Here is a 21,760-nt window from a genome sequence, read left to right on the forward strand (position 1 = left end):
CGCAAGACAGGCCTTTAAGTGCTCGTCGCAGGCGTGAGCGGCTCACAGGTCCACTGCCTCCCACTTCTGGCGCTACTTGAGCGGCATTGATTGCGAGAAACGCCGCAATCTAAAAATAACTCCAGAGCTCCCCAAGAGAAGCCCGCAGTCGAGCGCAGGGTGTAAATACAGCGGCTCGGGAGGGGGCCAGGGCAGGAGGAAGCCAATCACGGCCGCTTCTCCTGTCTCTTGCTGCGGCAGCGAGGAAGCGGGCACACTGAAGAAATACAGACAATGAAACACAAGGGGTTGTAAAAGAAACATTAGAAACCGGCGCAGACAGTGGGCTGAGGAGTGTGGATGTAGTTAAGAACATCTGAACCGATAAAATGGAGACTAGGGACAGAGATAAAAAAAAAACATGACAGACTAAAAAAAAAGCGATCGCGAAAGTGAAAGTGATCGCTTTTGTAAAACATAGAAGCCCGCGAGCCATGTGGCTTCAATTATCGCGTCCGTGTCTGGGCACGATAATTGAGAACAGATGTCAGCAATGCGCGTAATAGACACCAATAGGCCATGGACGGAGCAACGCGCCCGCCTTTGGCCTATTGCGTGCTGTCTTAGTAACAAACACGCACGCCAAGGCCAATAGCAGGACAGAAAAGTAAAAACACACGCACGAGCGTGTAAGATTCCAGGCTCCGTTTCGGAACCCCGGACAAAAGGACTCTCGCTGCGCGAGCAGGTCTGTGTACTGCAACGCTAGGCGCGAGACCTACAAATGTTTGTACATGGAGATCTACTTGTAGTGGGTCAAAATGATGGACTGGAGTGCAGCGATCCCAAAGGCTTAGATTAATTCAAGTATTCCTTCTATCACCTTGTTGATTGTTGTAATTGACAAAGTTCAACTGGTATGCCTAGACGTGGGTCCCGTGTTCCCTGTGTCATAGGACTCAAGATCTATTGTATTATCAAGATCCTAGTAGGTTCAACCCTGTCTTGAGTTGCTTGTGTTGCCATCTGGGGGGACCTAGCCTGGCAGTTTGGTAGGACTGTTGCTATTGGAGCAGGACCAAGGCTGATTTGCATATTACAAGTCTTTGTCTAGAGTCACATAGCTGGTGAAAATGATGGACTGGAATGTAGCCCGAACTATCACCAGTGGGTCAGATTAATTCAAGAATTCCTTCCATAACCTTGTAGTTTGCCTCATTTAAAATAAATGTGACAGTGTGAGTTTGACTCCTAAACAAAGATATATGTTCTTTTCTTCTCAAAGCATGTGTATTTATAGAGTTTAAAACAAGCTACAAGGGGCGGAGCACTGCACATTAGTGGAAGACATAGTATGTAGATTCTTGGTGATTCCCATCTGTTCACCGCTATGGTTACTATAGTTAAAGTTGGCCACTTACAAGCGAACAAGATGTCCTTGAAGAGGTTTTTTTGTTATTTCTGGAACCAAGGGCCGCAGATTGCCCAAGCCACATCTGGATGGAGTCTCAGGCATAGAAGGCTAGCACTTCATCTTCTCCTTCTTACCCTTTCTTGTATCTTGTTACTTTCTTGTTTCGCTCCTGGTGATCTTAGACATGCTTGCCTGGTACGGTGGAGTGTTGAAGTGGCCTCCTTGAAGGTAATCTAACAGACATAGCCTGCAGGCAGTAGTGGTCCGGAGTAGGCGGTAGCCTTGTATATGGATACACCATCCACCAAAACACTTGTATCTTGCTAGGTTATAGCTTGTTGGCTTAGAACGGTTGACCTTAGCCATTGGGTCAGCTTGAAGGGGTATAAACACCCCACTATGCAGTGCATTATTTACTAAGACAGCACAAAAGGTGTTGGATGGCATTCTTGAATTAATCTTACCCACTGGTAATCAGTTTAGGCCTCATTCCAGTCTATTATTTTGATCTTGTCTCTGCCACTGCAGAATGGGTTCAGCCTCAAGTTCATTAGCGTTTATCCCACCCACAAGGAACAGTCCAGGCCACACTGAGAAGTCACATCCTGTCTGAATGGGAACACAAGTAACTCCAAACTTATTTTGACCTTTTTGTGTAGCATGAGGGAATCTGCCTGGGGTTGCCTGACTCCTGTTCAGGGGGGAAGGGGGACCAGCAGTTCATGCTGGACTCTTGGTATTGGAGCAGCACCCAGGCTGACACATATTACTAGTCCTTCTCTGTAGAGCCACAGTTAGCAAAAAGAATCGATGGACTGCAGTGCAACTCAGAGTGATTACCAGTGACTAAGATGAATTAAAGTGTTTCACTAATCAATCTTCTTCTCAATTCATTGTTTTCTAATCACAATTTCTTAGGAACATATTGAAATAATTTGAAAGTTTTTCCTTTATGCAACTATATGTTTCAAGTGGGTTTACAAGACAACAGGTAGCTCAGCATATACAAGCTTCAGAGAACAGTGATCTCCGATTTTGTCCATGTGAAAAATCTATATTTGATTTTAACATATTGGTGCAAGTGTAAATATTCCACTGAGAAAATGACTGACTTGGGTAGATCGATGTCTTGCTTCTGCTCTGCCAGTGGGTGCATATGACCAACCTTACAACAATGTTTCTAACCATACGGCTACCAGCCTGTCTTAAAAATGACCTGTTCTGAATCCAGGTGCCATTTAAACTCTTGTGCCTGCACCCCACCATGTCAAAAAAGCAAGTGTTGATGGGCTGCAAAAGCATTACTAATATTCACACTGCCCTTCACAAGGGAAAAGCTATGTCAGATTTACCTACAAAAGTGATAATAATTAGAATGTCTGAGCCCCACTGTAGAAAAAGTACCTGCCTCCTATTATTGAACAGAAGAAAGCATGGGAGCATTCTGCATAGCCAGGAGCAGGCTTATTTTGGGGCAAGTGCTCTGTAGTGTAGTTAGGTAGTGGAGTTAGGTGCAGGCCGGTTGGTTTGTAGGGCGGTATTTATATAAGGTTGATATGTGATAGTCTCTAGTTTTGAGCCTTAAGCTTTAGCAAATTAAGGTTTTCTTGCAGTCTAAGCTGCAACATCTTGTTAAGTGAAGCCCGGCCTCTATCACCAGAGATCCTAAGATGAACTGATTAGATTTTGGGCATGCGAGGGGATAAGCGCATTTTATGAACTCAGACTCAGTGAGAGCGAATAGCCCTAAGTGTGTGTTTTTGATACTTGTTTACACACTTCGCTTGTCAACTTCAATGACATGGAAGATAAAATAATGTGCTAGGATCATCAGCAGAACGTGTTGTTGGAGTTGCAGGTGGGTGTTCTCTGAGATACATCCCTGGAATCGACGCTGCTGTATCCTTCTCGTTCCAAAGCCTCCATGTCCGTATGATGCAGATGCTGCCTTCTTTCGTACTATCTCTTCTCACTTCGGATGACTTTGAGATCTTAGTGTACGGTTTCTCATATGTCGCAAGCGCAGAAGTAGGTCTTTTGGGATCTTGCCACCTTTAGCCAGGATCTCGCGCAGTCGCTGCTTTGGGGTCTTGCTAATGTAAAAGTCGCAGATGGTGGCGTGGTCTTCATAGGACACGTGGCATGACTTGGTGGCCGAGTGGTACCCTTCTGCCTTGGCAGTGACTTCGTAGTCTCCAGGGTTCAAGAGGCGCCAATAGTCTCCATCAAAAGCTGCAAAGAGCAGGTCACACAGTCAGACAATGAAAAATGTTTCACAATGGTCATCACAGATCTATGCATTATTACAGAAAATATGGTCTAAGTCAAAATGTCATCACCAGTAACTGAAAGCAGAGCATTACTACAATCCAAGACCCGCACACCTCCCACGTTAGTGTCTTCACAGGAACAATTTCTACCTCCCAAAAGTCACCAGGCCTTCTTCATATGAGATATCTTGTGGTATAACATGTCTCCGCTGCCCCTCAAACAAATGGCGAAGCATCACGACTCATAGCTGCTCATATTTTTTTTAACTTCTGTACACAGCTATCTGTGGTTTCAAAAATTGGGGGCAACTTAGGACAATGGAAGGGCCATCAGCCATCCGCTGCATTCCATTCTGTGAGTCCCTCACCCACCCCATGGTAATTAAAAAAAGACACCCATAACTGCCCAGCGTGCCTCAAGTCTCCAAATGTGGTCCCAGACCCTAACCCTGCAGCCTTATCCAGTGGATATGGTAGCCACTACCTTCACTGACACCTCCATATTTGCCCTCCCCGATACCTACGGACGGCGTCCTGTGAGTGCAGGTGTGTGCCTTACTTCAGTCATCTCCTGCTTTCATTTTACTGATGTCCAGCACAAAGGCATCGAGTAAATCACAGACCGTGACCCCTTGACCTGTCTTACCCTGTGCACAGTGTTGCACACACTGCATACTTGATTATTATTTTGTATACACATAACATTTCTGAATTAAAGTTAGTACATGATTGTAATGAATTATCGCATCATTATTCTGGCCCTATTCATGTTATTATATTTCATAATCTTAGTTCGTTATGATTCTTGGTCCACTGCAAGACAGCGAGAGGCTCCTCTACATGGAAACACACCTCGATGCATTTCGGGTACGAGTACTCCTCATCGGGGGGTCCCTGATAGGGAGGTAGGACACAGCCACAATCTCTGTCTTTATGATTTCCTTTGGTGGGACATCACATCACGCAAACGGAAGCAGGAGACTCCCTTTTCTCTCCTTGTTACATTGAAAAAAATGGTATAAATGTAGCGCCAAAATGTATAGAATTTAGCAATAAAAGCTCCAACTGATCAAATGGTGGAGTGCTGTTTCATGGAAATGACAATTTGCACTTAGACTTGTTGCGTATCCTGGATCCAGGGCCCAGGCCTACAGGGTTTGGATTCCTGATCTACGAGTGCGTATCCTGGATCCAGGGCCCAGGCCTACAGGGTTTGGATTCCTGATCTACAAGTGTGTATCCTGGATCCAGGGCCCAGGCCTACAGGGTTTGGATTCCTGATCTACGAGTGCGTATCCTGGATCCAGGGCTCAGGCCTACAGGGTTTGGATTCCTGATCTACGAGTGCGTATCCTGGATCCAGGGCCCAGGCCTACAGGGTTTGGATTCCTGATCTACGAGTGCGTATCCTGGATCCAGGGCCCAGGCCTACAGGGTTTGGATTCCTGATCTACGAGTGCGTATCCTGGATCCAGGGCCCAGGCCTACAGGGTTTGGATTCCTGATCTACGAGTGCGTATCCTGGATCCAGGGCCCAGGCCTACAGGGTTTGGATTCCTGATCTACGAGTGCGTATCCCGGATCCAGGGCCCAGGCCTAAAGGGTTTGGATTCCTGATCTACGAGTGCGTATCCTGGATCCAGGGCTCAGGCCTACAGGGTTTGGATTCCTGATCTACGAGTGCGTATCCTGGATCCAGGGCCCAAGCCTACAGGGTTTGGATTCCTGATCTACAAATGCTTATCCTGGATCCAGGGCCCAGGCCTACAGGGTTTGGATTCCTGATCTACGAGTGCGTATCCTGGATCCAGGGCTCAGGCCTACAGGGTTTGGATTCCTGATCTACGAGTGTGTATCCTGGATCCAGGGGCCAGGCCTACAGGGTTTGGATTACTAATCTACGAGTGCATATCCTGGATCCAGGGCCCAGGCCTACAGGGTTTGGATTCCTGATCTACGAGTGCATATCCTGGATCCAGGGCCCAGGCCTACAGGGTTTGGATTCCTGATCTACAAGTGAGTATCCTGGATCCAGGGCCCAGGCCTACAGAGTTTGGATTCCTGACCTACGAGTGCGTATCCTGGATCCAGGGCTCAGGCCTACAGTGTTTGGATTCCTGATCTACGAGTGCGTATCCTGGATCCAGGGCCCAGGCCTACAGGGTTTGGATTCTTGATCTACGAGTGCGTATCCTGGATCCAGGGCCCAGGCTTACAGTGTTTGAATTCCTGATCCACGAGTGCAAAGAGGTAGTTGAGTGCACCATCACTGAGCAAGAAAGTACAGGTTACTGTAACCCCACACATCCCACTGAGCGGGGAACAACCTTTACAACGCAACTTTTACAACGCACTACCATTACAACGAAACTGTTACAACGCAAATGCATTGACAACGCATGCCATTACAACGCAAGTCTTTACATCGACTTGCACTAGATGGCGTGCTAACATTAAAAATAGTGTAGTTTACTATCCAAACACCTTCCCTACTGTTACGTGGACTGGAGTTAGAATAGTAAATTACACTTTTTTAATGTTAGCACGCCATCTAGTGCAAGTCGATGTAAAGACTTGCGTTGTAAAGACTTGCGTTGTCACTGCATTTGCGTTGTAAAAATTTCGTTGTAACAGCATGCGTTGTAAAAGCATGCGTTGTAACATCATACATCCCACTGAGCATTCCTGCAGGCGTGGTACTTGGGCTTTCTGGGTTACCAACAGTTGCATTAAGAATTTAAGGATCACAGTGGTAATTTAAACCCAATTTCATCCTTAGAATAACATATTCAAGTATCCCACTTAGAAAAGACGCCATATATTTGAAAATGTTTATTTTAACAGTTCCATACTATTGCTTAAGACATCAATAATAACCACACAGAATATAAAACAACACTTGCGCATGTTGCTAGCAGTGAGAATAAAATGCACAGTTCTAACATGTTTAGAATGTTCCCCTAGCAACCTCCCACCCTAAAGCTGTAGCATAAGATTATGAGAGCATGGAATAGCTAACTTGCCTCTAGAGTATTTTGGGGTCATGGGCACTGCATACCTGTTCACAGCAGATCAGATGTGTTTATCAGACTTCAGCTGGGAGAGACTGTGCCTCCAGAAGGGAAACACACAACCAGCTAGGCTCAGATACTCGCATCACTGCATCGACTCTTAGCATAAGTGTGCTGCTATGGCCGTCTGGTGGGACCACTTGTGGTAACCCAGTGTGAAGGCTTCTCTAACTCAGTGGTCTACTCAAGGGGTCTATACAGGATATTGACCAATGACGTTTAGCCTGCATTTCAAAATCTAGTTGGGAATTTCCTAATTCCGAGAAGCAACCGGTCTGAACCAGTGAGAAAAAAATACGTCAACTTGTATTACATGTTTACCTTTCATCCCTACTGTTCAATCTTGAGAAGTAGATATTGAGAAGTTTGAGGCAGACTTGTGTCGCTTGAAGTTATAACAAAGCCGTGCTTAGATGAAATGATACTTTCACAAGTTCTGCGAAAGATAATGACATGCCCACAGTGGACCAGCAGACGTAATGTTTTGTAAATGGAGTCTAACTTGGGGAGGTCACAACTCAATATTGTGCTTTCTGGCTATTTGGGCATTAAACATCTGTTAGACGCGTATGGGGTTTCCTTAGTATCTGGTTTATTTCAAAGAGAAATTGTGAAATTTGTGAGATTGTGAAAAAATAGAAAAAGAAAGAATGCTTCAAAAATAGATACATCACCGATTGTTTTGCAAAAGCAAGTTTAATCGGTGAAAAAAGAGGAGAGAATGAGCGCAAAAGAAAGGCATTGTAAGTTTAAGATGAAGGGGGTGGGAGAGAGAATGCGGGTACAGAACATCGACTGTGAGAGAGAATAAAGAGAAAGGTGTTTGAGGTAGTGGAGACTGAGAGACACAAATTATTAAAAGATTTAGAGGAAAAGAATAGAAAATGAAGGAGAAAGGTGAACTGATCAAATAGTCTAATTCTGGGAGTAAGGTATGCCTTCACAACGGAAGGCAAGGTATGTTTTGATTTGCAAAGATTTTTCATTGCATCTTATTTCCGGAAATACATGTCTATGTGACCCATAAGTGTGAAATAAGACAGAATTACTCAAATAATGTGCCTTTTGAATCAGACCTTGACATCTAGTTATCTCACATCTCAGACCGGAGCAAATCACAAGAGAAAAAGCTTTGTGGACTGGCAATCCATACAGACAAAATGTGAACATGCACTTGAAGCCCATTAAGGTACAAGCAATATGTATGCAAGCAAGGGCCAAGGGTGGGTGTAGCAGGGTAGGGACACCTCGAAAAGAGTGTGCACACCCACACATTGTGAGTTTGTGGGTGTGCACAAACGTCTCCTTGCCTGTTTTCATCCTGAAACCAAGACTTACTCCTATCAAATGCAGGAGTAAATCCATTTCCAGGATACAAAAGGGCAGGGGGAAACCTAAACATTAGGAAGGGCTGTTGGATGGAGGGTTCTCCACAGGAACAATACAAAGAGTTTAGCAAAAGTGAGCAGTCACGCGTGCATAACTGCAGACTGTGTCCCATTGCCCAAGTATAACCTCTAACTCTTCTGAGGACAGCTGCAGCGCCTCAACAATCAGGTACCCAGGAATACTAATGACATTATTTAGCAGAGTAGAAGAAGTGCTACTGTGTCAATGAAAGGTTTCTTATGAAAATAGACTCTTTTTTACTATTCTGTGGTTAGCGAAGCAGACAATGGAGATGTTTTAATGTTGTAACTAATAGATTTTGTAGAAATCTTGACACGAAGTCTACTGAGAGATTTTGTAAAGGAGGGGTAGACGAGTGACAGAAGACAGAGACAAACTGCAGCGACTGTTGACGTCAGAAAGTCCGCGCTCTGATTGGATAGTGGACCAGAATAGGGTTCGCGCTAGGATTGGTGCGTTGGTGTGAGTCGCGCAGGGATTGGAAGAGCTGTTTAGTGACGAAGACGCTCCAGGATTGGTGCGTTAGTGTGAGTCGCGCTGCTATTGGTTGAGAAACTCGTATTGTATATTTATAATACGGAGAGAGTAGAGAGTTTGGTAAGCGCTAAAATGTATTATCAAGAAGAGAAAAAGAAAAAAACGTTCTTTGGGAAAGTTAAAAAGTGGTTTACCAAGGATAAAGAGGTTAAAACGAGAGAGGGTGAGTTGCTACCTCCAGCGAAAACACCTGCATCCTTCATGGTTGCGAAATATGGATTACATACCTGTATATGGTTGCAGAATTGGGTTAGATATACTAAAGAAGATGGTGTTCTAGCATTTCCAGAACATGGTTCATTTAATTTGGCCGTGTTGAGAAATTTACGGGAAAAGATGGTACGTCTGGACCCGAAGCCGAGACCTACGCAGTTCGAGGCTTTAGTGGAATGGGAAGAGGAAGTTCATGAGCGAGAAAAGCAAAGATCTGGAGGGTATTACAGGAACATGTTTGGGAGGAGACATGATCGTGAAACACATCATGATCGAATGAAAAGATGGCGAGATGTTAATATGTCAGAGGGATTATATCCTATGAGAACAATTGAAGAGGGAGCAGTTGGAGTTAATGAGTATGATGATGAGGTCTTAAATGACATGATTTACAAGAGACCACCTCCATATAGACCAGAACCAGATGAGAGTACACCAGTTGTTTCTCCGATAAGAGATACAGTCTGTATTATTGAAAAAGAAAAAGTGACACCTGAATCAAAAAGTAGTAGTTCTTTCAGGGAGAGAGAGAATCGAAGTAGTGAAGAAAATGCCAGAAAATTAGCAAAAACGACAACAGAACTAACTGAGAAAATTAGGGAGTTAACGAAAAATCTGGAAGCTGTTACGGTGCCTGTAACAATAGGTCCAGTTATGCCTGTGTTTGACAAACAGAGAACAGGTGAGAATGGACTGGTGATTCCATATGTTGGGAATAATCTGACAAATTCAGTTGGTCCTTCAGGAGATTCAGGCAAAAGAGCAGAAAGAAGTGACCTGAGTCAAACAAGACATGACACATGTAGTGAACTATTGGATACTAGTGAACCTAGTTGTTCAGGGATGCCAATTTTAGAACCGCAGAAAAAAGTGGTTCCAGTGAGAAAAACTGCTGAAATAACAGTTGATGATTTGAATGATTGGATGAAGGTTCTTCAGAAAAAGGATAAGGATTCACAAGTTATTGATGTGGTTAAGTTACGTATAGAATTAGAAGAGCTTGTGACAGGAACAGTTCCAACAGAAATTCTGAAGAGTCATCATGATGGTGAATTAATGTTTATGTGTAAAAGCATAACATGGAGAGCAAGAAATACTCATGATAGACTAAGAGCGATAGCAAATGAACAAGGAGTTGACATTGATAAAGTAAAGGTTTTGCAGAAAACTTACAGGATGGATTTCACAGAGAAAGACATAGAAAATTTGAATACTTCTGGTAGAACAGGACAGATTAAAGAAATGGTGGCATTATTGCGAAGATGGGGTGATGTAGAAAAGTGGAAGGATAGGTGGTATAAGAAAAGAGAGGAATCTGAAGATAGAACAACTTATTCAGCATTTCCAGTGAGAGAAAAGGAGAAATCAGTGGAGCATTATCCCATGAGAGAAATACCTGGAGGAGGATATGTACATGTTCCATGGACCAGACAGGATATTTTATCATTTACGAATGATTTACCTCGATTGAGAGAAAAGCCCGTCGAGTGGTATAGGCAGGTAGATAGGTTTGTGAAGTTGTCAAAAGTGGGTTGACCTGAATAGTCTGTTTGATATAATTGTTCCAGCAGACTTGTGGACTGAGTGTAAAATAGTTGTGAGTTGGCCTACTGAGGAATATCCAAGAGATCCAAGAACAGGGGCACCAGATCCAGAAGTAATGAGGAAGTATGATCAGGTGATGGTATACCTGAAGAGTAAAGTTCCTCCAAAAGAGACAGACTGGGTTAAGATAGATCGAACACAACAGGAAGCAAAAGAATCAGTTCATGCTTTTTACGAAAGGCTGATACTGGCTTTTAAACAATTCAGTGGAGATGAACACCTGGGTGACAAGGATTTGAGTCATTTTGTATACAGATTTGTATATGGTTTAAGACCTGAAATTGGTGAGAGAATTCGTGAGCACACGGTGGATTGGCAGAGTAAGAAAGTAGATGAGATTCTGAGACATGCAAAATACTTCAGTGATGAAATTGAAGCAAAACAAAGAAAGCTGAAAGAGAAAGCAATGTGGGCACAAGTGAAAGTTGCAGAAAGACAGGAAGCACAGTTGGTGGAACAGGCAAATAATCCAGGAAATAATGCAGGGAATAGACCGAGATATGCAGGAAAAGGAAAGGGAAGTCTGGAGGAAGCGAAAAAAAAGTTCCCGTGTCACAACTGTGGTCAACTGGGACATTGGAGATCGGAATGTCCTAATCCACCATTAGTGAATAATGAGGGTAAATCCTTAAATCAACAGGTGCAGAATGAAGGGAATAACCAGCAGCAACAGCAACAGAAAGTTGTGAGACAGCAGAGTCAGGAGCCAAAACCGCCCTTGCCGCAGAATAGAGGGGTACAAAAGTACAATCAGGACTCGGGATTCTTCAATGATGAGCAGGTAAACAAACCAAGACGTTCTAACAAAGTACAACAGTACTTGTTAAAGAGTGAAGGGAGTGAGTCTGAGGGTGATTATTGACGGTGCCGAAGAGAGGAGGAAGAGTGCATACTTGGTGCAACTCTAGAAATAGACCAGGCAGGACCATTTGTGGATGGGAAAATAAATGAGGAGAGTGTTACTTTTTTGGTAGACACAGGTGCGACAAGATCAACTGTCAGGTCAACAGATGTTAGAAATCTTCCTCTCTCGGATGAAGCAATCCAAGTAGTTGGTGTAGCAAATACACAAATCAGAACACGTCTTACTGAACCAGTAAGAGTACAGATAGGGAAATTTTCAGACATGCACAGATTTATTGTCTGTGATACGAGTCCAGTGAACCTGTTAGGTAGGGACTTGTTGTGTAAGATGAATTGCACAATTTTTTGTACACCAGATGGAATAGCTTTTGAGACACCAGATGATGATGTTTTCTACCGAATGACTCTAGAGAATAGAGAAAGTGAGTTAATTGGTGCATTTGCTGTGTTCAATCCGGAGGATTTGCCTCAAGAGCTGAGAGACACAGTGAAAAGAGCAGTTTGGGGTTTTACAGGAGAGGATGTGGGATTGATGAATAATGTAGATCCAGTGAAAATTGCAGTAAAAGAGGGAATTACATATCCTAACATTCCTCAGTACAAAATGACACCAGAAATAATTGAAGGGATAACTCCTATAATTGAGAAAATGATTCAGCAAGGAGTTCTAAGAGAACTACTGAGTAGTCCGTGTAATTCACCGATAATGGGACTGAAAAAGCCCAATGGCAAATTTAGGATCGTACAGGATCTGAGAAAAGTTAATCAAATTGTGGTGGCATGTTGTCCTATTGTGCCAAATCCATCAGTGATTCTGTATCAAATTCCACATGATGCTGAGTGGTATACAGTGATTGATTTGTGTCATGCTTTCTTTTCAATTCCATTGCATCATGACAGCCAGCCGATTTTTGCATTTAGGTTTGGCCAGCGTATCTTAGCATGGTGTCGAATCCCACAGGGGTATACAGAAAGTCCTTCGATATTCAATCAGTTATTGAAGAAATCGTTGGAGAGTTTGATTATGCCTGAAAATTCAGTGTTAGTGCAGTATATTGATGACCTACTTGTGGCATCAAAGACACGTGAAGCTTGTGAAGTAGATACCATAGCTTTACTGAATCATCTGGCAGATGGAGGATTAAAGGTATCTCCAGCCAAACTGCAGTTTTGCAAGAAAGAGGTTCATTATCTTGGACACAATATTGAAAAAGGTCTGAGAAAAGTGACTACTGACAGGATCAGAATAATCAGAGAAATGAAAGCTCCAAAAACCCAGAGAGAAGTGAGAATGTTCCTGGGTATGGTGGGATATTGTCGTCAGTGGATAATTAATTTTTCCCTGATAACAAAGCCATTGATTAAATTGACAAAAAGTGAAATGGCAGATCCATTGGATTTGGATGCAGAACAATTGGCAGCATTTGAAGAGCTCAAAAGTAAAATGTGTGAGGCTCCAGCTCTGGGTATGCCTGACTATGAGAAAGAGTTCGAATTGTACTGCAGTGAGAGAAATGGATGTGCACTTTCAGTGTTAATCCAGAAACATGGACAATTGAGAAGGCCTATTGCATACTTCTCATCGACACTTGACCCTGTAGCTGTGGGTTTACCAGGTTGTCTAAAATCTGTGGCTGCAACATGCAGAAGCCTGGAACAGAGTGAGGGGATCATAATGGGATATCCTGTAAGGGTATTCGTACCTCACAATGTGGCAATTCTTTTGACATGAATCAGAACTCAGTACATGTCACATAGTCGATTGACTAAATACGAAAAAGTGATTCTGGGAGCATCAAATGTGACTCTTGAGAGATGTGTGAATGTGAATGCAGCGACACTCTTGCCGGATATTGAAAATGTGGGTATAAAGATGGAAAATGATCATGATTGTTTGGATGTGCTTGAGTATTGTACAAAACCGAGACCAGACATAAGGGATATTCCCTTACCTGAGAATGACCATGTGTTGTTTGTGGATGGATCATGCCTGAGGAATGATAATGGTGTGCTATGTGCAGCATATGCGGTGTGCAAAGTTTCAGAGGTCATGGAAGCATCACCATTGAAAGGAGTGAAATCTGCGCAAGTTGCTGAATTAATAGCATTGACAAAAGCTTGTGAGATTGGGAAAGATTTGAGGACAACTGTGTTGACTGATAGTCAGTATGGATTTGGAGTGGTGCATGATTTTGGCCAACTGTGGCTACAAAGAGGTTTCTTGACATCGGGTGGGACTCCGATAAAGAATCCTGAGTTGATTGGAAAATTGCTTGAGGCGATACAGCTGCCTAAGGAGTTAGCAGTTGTAAAATGTGCTGCCCATGGTCCAGGGGATGATTTTATAACGGTTGGTAACCGTTACGCCAATGATGTGGCGCAATATTGCGCCAAGACAAATCAATTGATTAATAGGGAAAGAGAAGGAGAAATGTCTTTCCTTTCTGTGATGTTTACTAATGTCCTAGAAACGTGGGATGAAGTAAAGCAGTTACAAGATGAGGCAGGAGAAGAAGAGAAACAAGATTGGGTTAAGGCAGGATGTGCTCCAAGAGAAACAGACCATGTTTGGGTGTACAGAGATGGCAGACCAGTGATGCCTAACTCTATCTTGTCGTCAATGGCAAGGATGTATCATGGCCAGGGACATCTGGGGAGGGATGCGATGGTAAGGTCGTTCAAGCAGACCTGGTACAATGCAAAGTTCAGGACAATTGCAGAGAGCATCTGTCAAAGGTGTTTAATTTGTCAGCAATTTAACACTGGGAAAAAGACAGTGGTGAGTCTAGGGACAATTGGCAGAGAAGGAGGTCCTTTTACAAGAATGCAAATTGATTTCATTGAAATGCCCCAAGTAAACAGACTGAGGTATGTTTTGGTGGTAGTCTGTTTGTTTTCAAGGTGGGTGGAAGCTTACCCGACTAGAAGAAATGATGGATTAACAGTGGCAAAATTACTGTTGAGAGAGTTGATTCCTAGGTACGGGTTTCCAGTTACAGTTGAATCTGATAGAGGTAGACACTTTCAAAATGAACTCATAGGTTTGATTTGTGAAGCATTGAAAATACAGCAGAAGCTACATTGTGCATACCGACCAGAGGCTTCTGGTGTGGTTGAGCAGATCAATGGCACAATCAAGAATAGAATTGGAAAGATGTGTTTAGCCACTGGCATGAAATGGCCAGATGTGTTACCTCTAGTTCTGATGACTATGAGATCTACTCCAGATAGAACTACTGGTTTGAGCCCGCATGAAATAATCATGGGACGTGCTATGCGCCATGCATTCGTGCCTGTCAATAAGTTAGTGACAATAACTGATGACATGATTTTGGATTACTGTAAAGGCCTGGCTGACGCAGTTCATTCTGTGTTTCACCAGGTTGGAGAAGAAGCTACCACACTTGAGAAGAAGCAAGTCCATGATCTAAGTCCAGGAGACTGGGTGAGGATTAAGGTGCACAGAAGAAGAAATTGCTTGATTCCAAGGTGGGGAAGGCCGAGACAAGTTATTCTGACTACAACGACTGCAGTAAAGTGTGCTGGAGTGAAGCACTGGGTACATGCAAGTCATACTCTGAGAGTTCCAAACCCAAAAGAAGGAACTGGTAAAGAGTATTTTGAAGAGTCAGATTCCAGTGATGGTGAAGATCCTGAAGATACGGAATCAGTGAGAAAAGAAGCAGAGAGAGCTTCAAGAGAATCACTGCGAGTATCAGAGAGAAGATCAGATTCTGTTAAAGAGCCTGAAGTTTCAAGTAGCAGTGGAGGGAAAAGAAAAGAAAAAAGAAATCACACAGAGACTACTCCTGAATCAGAAGAGGAGGAGATTGAAGAACCACTTGAGATTATTCTTGAAGAAACAGGGTCAGAAGAAGATAGAGAGGGACAGATTGCGGAAGACCCCCGAGGAGGTGTAGGGAACATTGATGAGGAGCTAGGTGAAGGGACAAGTAGACAGCAAGAAGATTTCGTGTCGGAGACCCGAGGAGGGACAGAAGTAGGGAAGTCTCAAATAGTGGTGAAAGAATCTGTGGAAGAAAAGAAAACTGCTAAGAAACGAAAGCAAAAGGCAATTGAAACAGAATCGGATGATGAAAATGAACAAACAGAGGGTCGAGTTCTGAGAAAGAGAACTTCGATTGGAGAAAAGAGTGTTAAAGAATTAAAGCCGAAAAAGGTTGTGAAAGGAGATCGTTGGCCTAACAACCGAGTTAAAAGGGTGAGATACAGAGTAATAAGAGCAAATTCATCGAAAGCTGAACAAGTAAATGAAATATCAAGTCAAACTTCAAAGGCTGAAGGAGAAGAATCAAAGAGATCAAAAGAACCAGTAGAAATAAAAAGAGTTAAAAGACCCAACCAAAAGTACAGATCACCGGAATGGTCTTATGTGACACTGTCTGAAGGAGGAGAAGAAGAAACAGTGACTCGAGATAATCCGGAAGTGGTCTTGAGAGAAGTGGTTGAGGAAGATACTGGTGAAATTCTGAAAGTACTCTTGACTGACATTGGAGAAGAGTCGAGTACTGAGGATCCTGACGTTGGAGATCTGATACAATTTGATGTTGAAGAAATTGAAGTGAAGAATGACAAATATCCAAACTGAGTGAAAGAAAGATTCACTTGGATCAAGTGAACGTAGAGATCATTTGGATAAACTGAAAGCTGAAGAATTGCTGAAGAATTGAAAACGTTCAAACAGTAGTGGAGTAGTAAAGGCTAAACTAAAACTAAAATGGCTAACATAGAGGATAATAGAAATAGATGTGCCTTCTTAAAGAGGTGGTGTAGAATGTGCTGCTGTTGTACTGGATTATTAATGCTTCTATGGGGTGTTTTAGTTTTATTAGTAACTTTTAAGGTTGAATTTGGGATAAACACAGAAAATATGACTAATATAGAGAAGAATTCACAAAAAGTAGTTCCAATTAGAAGTAGTAGTTACATACACAAAGATAGGTCGATTAATAATTTTTCTAGTAATGTTTTTTCGAAACTGTTATATGAATATGTGAAGACAATGGAAGTAAGGGATTGCTACGTCTGTATGCAATTACCTGCATCTGTCTCAGAGGGTGTTACTTATCACCATTTACCAGCTACATATGGTATTTCCTGTAGTATTTTAAGTAGTGTTTTTTATTTGTTAGGGAAAATAGATTATAAGATGTCTAACAGAGATAGTATTTTTGGGCACTTGCCAATGAACAAAGAGCTGAATCCAGCTAAAGAAGCTACCACTTTTGGTGAGATTTTTATTGAAGAAAAAGGATTAACATTAGATTATATTTTTAAGAATAATTTAACTTGCAGTTTGAAAGAAGAGGAGAGAGCTTTCCTGGATATGGTAGAAGAAAGGAGAGTGAACTTGCATGAAAAAGGGGGAAAATATGAAGTGAGTGAGACAATTTGGGACATTGAGATGGGAAAAGAGTTGAAGAATGGGGCTAGTCCAACTTTAGCTCTAGATGCGCCACAGAAGGGTAAACTTTGCATTACGAGAAGGAAATCCCAATATGATACATATTTTGTGGGAACTAGTGAGTGCCATGATACATACTTCATTGCGACAGGTTGGGGTTTCAGAGGTGGAGAAGATACGATTTTTCCAGGAGTGTACTATGTTTGTGGGAACAAGGCTTATTACAAGTTGCCTGACCATTGGTATGGCACGTGTTATGTGGGCCTGGTTTTTCCTAAGAGTTTTCATACAGATAGAATAAGAGATGTAGAAGATATTAACTTATTAACACGCTTTAAGAGAGAAACTTGGTCTGAAATTGTGGGTGACATTTTTGGGGTTTTGATTCCAGCAGTGGGAATTTCTTTAAATGCTTATGGAATTCGGAAACTGTCCACAGTGGTTGATCGCTTATCGACAAATACCGCAGGAGGGTTTCTTTTGGTGAATACGGAATTAAGTGCCGTACGTGCCATGTCAATGCAAAATCGACTTGCCCTTGATATTTTATTGGCCAAGGAGGGTGGAGTCTGTGGAATTTTGAAAGTTCAACATTGTTGTACTTACATTCCTGACGAAAGTAAAGACCTGAAGGTCTATATCAAAAATATTACTGATTTGCATGAAGAATTAGTACCACTTGAAACTGGGAGTTTATGGACTAAAATAGCTAATAAGATGATAGCTGTTAAGGATTTTATTGCAAAAATAGGTAGTACTATTATAGGTAGAATATTGTTTCCTTTGCCTTGTATAATTGTTGCTTTACTGATACTAAGATTAGTGTGTGTGTGTTGTAAAAACAGGAGAGGGAAAGAGAAATTGAAAAATGAAAAGAAAAATAAGAATTCGAAGATTTCGAAAAGAGAACCACAAGAGATTGAATTAGAAGAATTGAGGGAGAGTGTTTATTTAGAGGCAAAGAGAGATGATGAAAGAGTGACTGGTGTGTAATGTTGTGTAAGGGGAAAAGACATTTCTGATTTCTCCTAAAATGGGACTAAATTTTCACTAATTTTTTTTGGGTTTATTTGGTGATAAAATCACCAAAGAGGGGATTGCTGGAGCAGAGTTTTCTTTTAGAAAATTCATGGGCTTTTGAAGCTCTGGCATGTCTATGCGTTTTATTAATTTATTAATAATTAACAATTAATTATTTGTCTTGTGCAAGTGTGATTTTATTAATCAATCCGTTTGTTCTAACATAAGAGAAAGTTATACGAGGGTTAGCTTATTTGTGCTGTTTCTGTTTAATAATAACGTGCAAGTTTTCATGTTTAAGTGTTGCTGTGTGTTATTTATTTTAAGCACAAAACGCTGTCTGAATTAATGCTTTTTATGTCGCAAAGCTAGATAAATACATACACATAAGGGTATTAGTGGGGTTAACACTGTTTAATTATTATGCTGTAGTAACGTTTATTTTGTCTCTTTAATTAAGATGGTCTATTGTGGCCTATGAAGGCCTTAACCGAGCTGACAGTATTTCGAAGCCTGGCTGTGGCATATTCTGTGATGTGGCAAGGGAGACCCCTGCTGGAAAAAGGTCGAAGACAACTGACCATGGTCCTTGTTGTAAATTTCCATGAGGACATCAGCAGTTTGGAGGATCTCCAAAGAAATGGAACGTCCTTGGCAAACAAAGGAGCTTCAGAAACGGACAAAGAACTGTGGCTCGGCTGCCGAGGGAAGTTGAACAAGTTGGATACTTTAATAGTTTCTTGGTTCCTGTTCCGTAGTTCATGTCTTGTGACTTTTCCTGAGCGGAGATTTTCAGATGTAGCAATGTTACATTTCTTCCTTCTCGCTCTGCTCAGTGATTCAGTGTATATTGCAAACTTTATGTGTGTTTCCATTGTAATTTTCACTATAAGAATTGTTAGCTTAGGGAGGGCTTTGCCACTTGCCATTTTACCTTTGCTGCGTGAACTTGTGTTACTGAGGATCGATGCTGAGGGACTTCGTCTTGAGAGACTTTACCGAGAGACTTGTCCTGACCCGTTCTGACACTTAGTTAGAATAGGTAACTATGAGAAATGATTTATTCTGATTGATTTACTTTGACTAATTTTAGATAAAGCAATATAATTTTTAAACATGGTGTTGAATTTCCTTTCTTGTCAATTATTGTGTACATTTTGATCATTATTGTATAGATTGTATAGAGTATGTTTAAGGACAACCACTATAATCAGATCCTATCGTCCTAGATATAGATGCAGGGTGGTTTGGAGTTTTCTTCCCACAGGTCTATTGCTGGTAGAGTATTTGAGTGTATGTTAGTGAAATGGGCCCTAGCGTATGATGAATGTATGTGTGTGTAACTGTGAGATTACTCTATCCGTGGTAGTGGGTTTATTTTAGGTACCCTGATCTCTGTCACTTGCACCAAGAATTGATGTGAAGCTATGCAAGGTCGCCGAGTTATACATTTCCAAAGAAAACTTTCTAAGAGAAATATGAGGGATTTAAATGTATGTATTGCAATGTAGCACTGTACATCGCTCTGTATTCAGCAGGTAAACTGGGGTGAGGATCACCCTCAGAAGTGGTGTAGAAATGGGGTGGGGACGTCAGTTGTTGCTCGGTTAAATGCACATGGCACTGACCGGGAGGTGTCCGAGCATGCGCAGATGAGGCACTTCTTGAAGAAGTGGGTGGTTTTAAAGACAAAAATGGGTAGCACAGAAGATGAGGGAACGAGGGGCGAAAGACAGGAGATGCATGGATCTATAAATGAGACATGGCTTGTGTGTAAGAGGGCAGATGCACAGCACAGCATGAGGTAGCACAGAGGATGAGGGAACGAGGGGTGAAAGACAGGAGGTGCGTGGATCTAGAAATGAGACATGGCTTGTGTGTAAGAGGGCAGATGCACAGTACAGCATGAGGTAGCACAGAAGATGAGGGAACGAGGGGCGAAAGACAGGAGGTGCGTGGATCTAGAAATGAGACATGGCTTGTGTGTAAGAGGGCAGATGCACAGTACAGCATGAGGTAGCACAGAAGATGAGGGAACGAGGAGCGAAAGACAGGAGGTGCGTGGATCTAGAAATGAGACATGGCTTGTGTGTAAGAGGGCAGATGCACAGCACAGCATGAGGTAGCACAGAAGATGAGGGAACGAGGGGCGAAAGACAGGAGGTGCGTGGATCTAGAAAAGAGACATGGCTTGTGTGTAAGAGGGCAGATGCACAGTACAGCATGAGGTAGCACAGAAGATGAGGGAACGAGGGGCGAAAGACAGGAGGTGCGTGGATCTAGAAATGAGACATGGCTTGTGTGTAAGAGGGCAGATGCACAGTATGAGGTAGCACAGAGGATGAGGGAATGAGGGGGGAAAGACAGGAGATGCGTGGATGTAGAAATGAGACATGGCTTGTGTGTAAGAGGGCAGATGCACAGCACAGCATGAGGTAGCACAGAAGATGAGGGAACGAGGGGCGAAAGACAGGAGGTGCGTGGATCTAGAAATGAGACATGGCTTGTGTGTAAGAGGGCAGATGCACAGTACAGCATGAGGTAGCACAGAAGATGAGGGAACGAGGGGCGAAAGACAGGAGGTGCGTGGATCTAGAAATGAGACATGGCTTGTGTGTAAGAGGGCAGATGCACAGTACTGCATGAGGTAGCACAGAAGATGAGGGAACGAGGGGCGAAAGGCAGGAGGTGCGTGGATCTAGAAATGAGACATGGCTTGTGGGTAAGAGGGCAGATGCACAGTACAGCATGAGGTAGCACAGAAGATGAGGGAACGAGGGGCGAAAGACAGGAGGTGCGTGGATCTAGAAATGAGACATGGCTTGTGTGTAAGAGGGCAGATGCACAGTACAGCATGAGGTAGCACAGAAGATGAGGGAACGAGAGGCGAAAGACAGGAGGTGCGTGGATCTAGAAATGAGACATGGCATGTGTGTAAGAGGGCAGATGCACAGTACAGCATGAGGTAGCACAGAGGATGAGGGAACGAGGGGTGAAAGACAGGAGGTGCATGGATCTAGAAATGAGACATGGCTTGTGTGTAAGAGGGCAGATGCAAAGTACAGCATGAGGTAGCACAGAAGATGAGGGAACGAGGGGCAAAAGACAGGAGGTGCGTGGATCTAGAAATGAGACATGGCTTGTGTGTAAGAGGGCAGATGCACAGTATGAGGTAGCACAGAGGATGAGGGAATGAGGGGCAAAAGACAGGAGATGCGTGGATGTAGAAATGAGACATGGCTTGTGTGTAAGAAGGCAGATGCACAGCACAGCATGAGGTAGCACAGAGGATGAGGGAACGAGGGGCGAAAGACAGGAGATGCACGGATCTAGAAATGAGACATGGCTTGTGTGTAAGAGGGCAGATGCACAGGTACAGCATGAGGTAGCACAGAGGATGAGGGAACGAGGGGCGAAATACCGGAGATGCATGGATGCAGAAATGAGACATGGCTTGTGTGTAAGAGGGCAGATGCACAGTACAGCATGAGGTAGCACAGAAGATGAGGGAACGAGGGGTGAAAGACGGGAGATGCATGGATCTAGAAATGAGATATGGCTTGTGTGTAAGAGGGCAGATGCACAGTATGAGGTAGCACAGAGGATGAGGGAATGAGGGGCGAAAGACAGCAGATGCGTGGATGTAGAAATGAGACATGGCTTGTGTGTAAGAGGGCAGATGCACAGTACAGCATGAGGTAGCACAGAAGATGAGGGAACGAGGGGCGAAAGACAGGAGATGCACGGGTGTAGAAATGAGACATGGCTTGTGTGTAAGAGGGCAGATGCAGAGTATGAGGTAGCACAGAGGATGAGGGAATGAGGGGCGAAAGACCGGAGATGCATGGATGTAGAAATGAGACATGGCTTGTGTGTAAGAGGGCAGATGCACAGCACAGCATGAGGTAGCACAGAGGTTGAGGGAACGAGGGGCGAAAGACAGGAGATGCAT

At 43.1% G+C, this 21,760-nt stretch overlaps 1 protein-coding gene across 1 annotated transcript in view; it reads right to left on the bottom strand.

The window, feature by feature from the left end:
- Nucleotides 1-2,324: 2,324 nt before the first annotated feature.
- The window catches only part of LOC146863410 (putative carboxypeptidase X1), a 315,940-nt gene continuing 296,504 nt past the window's right edge, over nt 2,325-21,760 (bottom strand). The window contains exon 14 of the mRNA XM_085642839.1: nt 2,325-3,625. Coding sequence (XP_085498965.1) covers nt 3,363-3,625 — 263 coding nt within the window. The 3' untranslated portion in view covers nt 2,325-3,362. The remainder of the gene's footprint in view (nt 3,626-21,760) is intronic.

Source organism: Triturus cristatus, chromosome 2_2 (genome assembly GCF_964204655.1).
Source record: "Triturus cristatus chromosome 2_2, aTriCri1.1, whole genome shotgun sequence".
NCBI classification, from domain to species: Eukaryota; Metazoa; Chordata; class Amphibia; order Caudata; family Salamandridae; genus Triturus; species Triturus cristatus.